Genomic DNA, 1,521 nt, shown 5'->3' on the forward strand with positions numbered 1-1,521 from the left:
TATTATATATATATATATATATATATATATATATATATATATATATGAAGAGAGAAAAAGAGAGGGAGAGATACATAATACATATAGTAGTGCTCCATTGTTTGGTTTCATGTAGTTGATGATGGATCAGGGACAGTGTTAGACAGCTAATGAAGAACACTGAGTGACATAGTGTTGTTATACATCAACTCCTCACTTATCGACATGGTTAGGTTCCAAAGACCAGGTCATTACAGGAAAATTGGCATTTCTTCCAAACACCCTCTCCAATGCTTTCTTTCCTCCCAATACAGTTCACAGCATTTTTGAGCAGCAGGGCCTTAGGCTGCTCAAACAGAACAGGGGTCCACTGGCTCAGTGCTACCTGTGTATCTGCCTGGAGGCCATGGCCACAGAGGAGTCCAGCCTCATGTGGCTGCTAAACACCAACAGGAAGGGGCAGAGGGCACAGGGAGTAGAGCCCAGCTTTCCAGAGGCCACTTGGAGACTCTACTTGAGGGAAGGGATACTCTGTAGCCATCGCCACCATACCCACTGCCTCCTTAATGCACAAAATAGTTGGAAAGCAGATTTTTTACTATTGTAGTAAATGCAAAATGTCAGATAATTAGATAGTCAATAAGTGAGGAGTAGTTGTATTGGGTCAAGCCTTACAGTGGGAGACAAGGAAATTAAGGTACTGTTTTGGCTCAGTTGTTGTTATGTTGTTATGTGCCGTTGAGTTGACCCCGACTCATTGGCTCAGTTAATGACTGGAAATGTGATTTTACTTCTCAGGTCTCATTTCCTCATCTATAAAAACAGTTACTAAATTAGATTACTCTAATGTTCCTTTTCAACATAACATTCAGAAATTTATCAATTTTCTCTCTTTGTCTCTGTAATTTTCTGGCACTTACTTGAAAATAAGTATTTTCCTACTAAAAAAATGATAACTAAACACCTACTTCTGCAGTGATACTGCCTCGGCAACCCAAGGAGGGGTAGCTATGAGTCAGGTCTGACTTGATGGCACATAACAACAACAACAAACATAAATATGTACTAAAAACAGATTTCAGGTAAGATTTTTCACCCCTTGATTTCTCAGTGGCTGATTTGCCTAGAAATAATCTATTTTTAGATCTGATTAATTAATTCAAACTTTGCTTATATATAAATTACTGAATCTGAAAACATTATTTAGCATATTAGAATAAATTGTTTCAATTCTGAAGACACATTAAAAAAGCAAAAAAAGAAAACAGACTTTATAATTACCTTATTTAACCAGTCCAAAGCACTGAGTGTAGACCCTCCATGGCAGCCATAATTATTATAGGAACAATCAATGACCTGCTGTACACTCAGGTCTTCCAAGGGATTACCTTTGATTGCATAAGCAGATTCCACTGCACCTACCACACTGAAAGCCCAGCACGCTCCACACTGTTTAAAAATACAAGAGGAGGGTGAAGTTTATGATCAAATAGTGTTTAAATCAAGTCTATCAATATCTACAAATAGAAGATTATATCAAAT

At 37.5% G+C, this 1,521-nt stretch overlaps 1 protein-coding gene across 1 annotated transcript in view; it reads right to left on the reverse strand.

Annotated features, from left to right (window-relative positions):
• Nucleotides 1–1,521, reverse strand: part of CTSO (cathepsin O) — a 40,351-nt gene that overhangs the window by 21,386 nt on the left and 17,444 nt on the right. Inside the window, exon 4 of the mRNA XM_007943997.1 lies at nt 1,261–1,428. Within this exon, the coding sequence (XP_007942188.1) occupies nt 1,261–1,428 (168 nt within the window). The remainder of the gene's footprint in view (nt 1–1,260; nt 1,429–1,521) is intronic.

Source organism: Orycteropus afer, unplaced genomic scaffold (assembly GCF_000298275.1).
Source record: "Orycteropus afer afer isolate SDZICR_OR568_19922 unplaced genomic scaffold, OryAfe1.0 scaffold00116, whole genome shotgun sequence".
In the NCBI taxonomy this organism is placed as follows: domain Eukaryota; kingdom Metazoa; phylum Chordata; class Mammalia; order Tubulidentata; family Orycteropodidae; genus Orycteropus; species Orycteropus afer.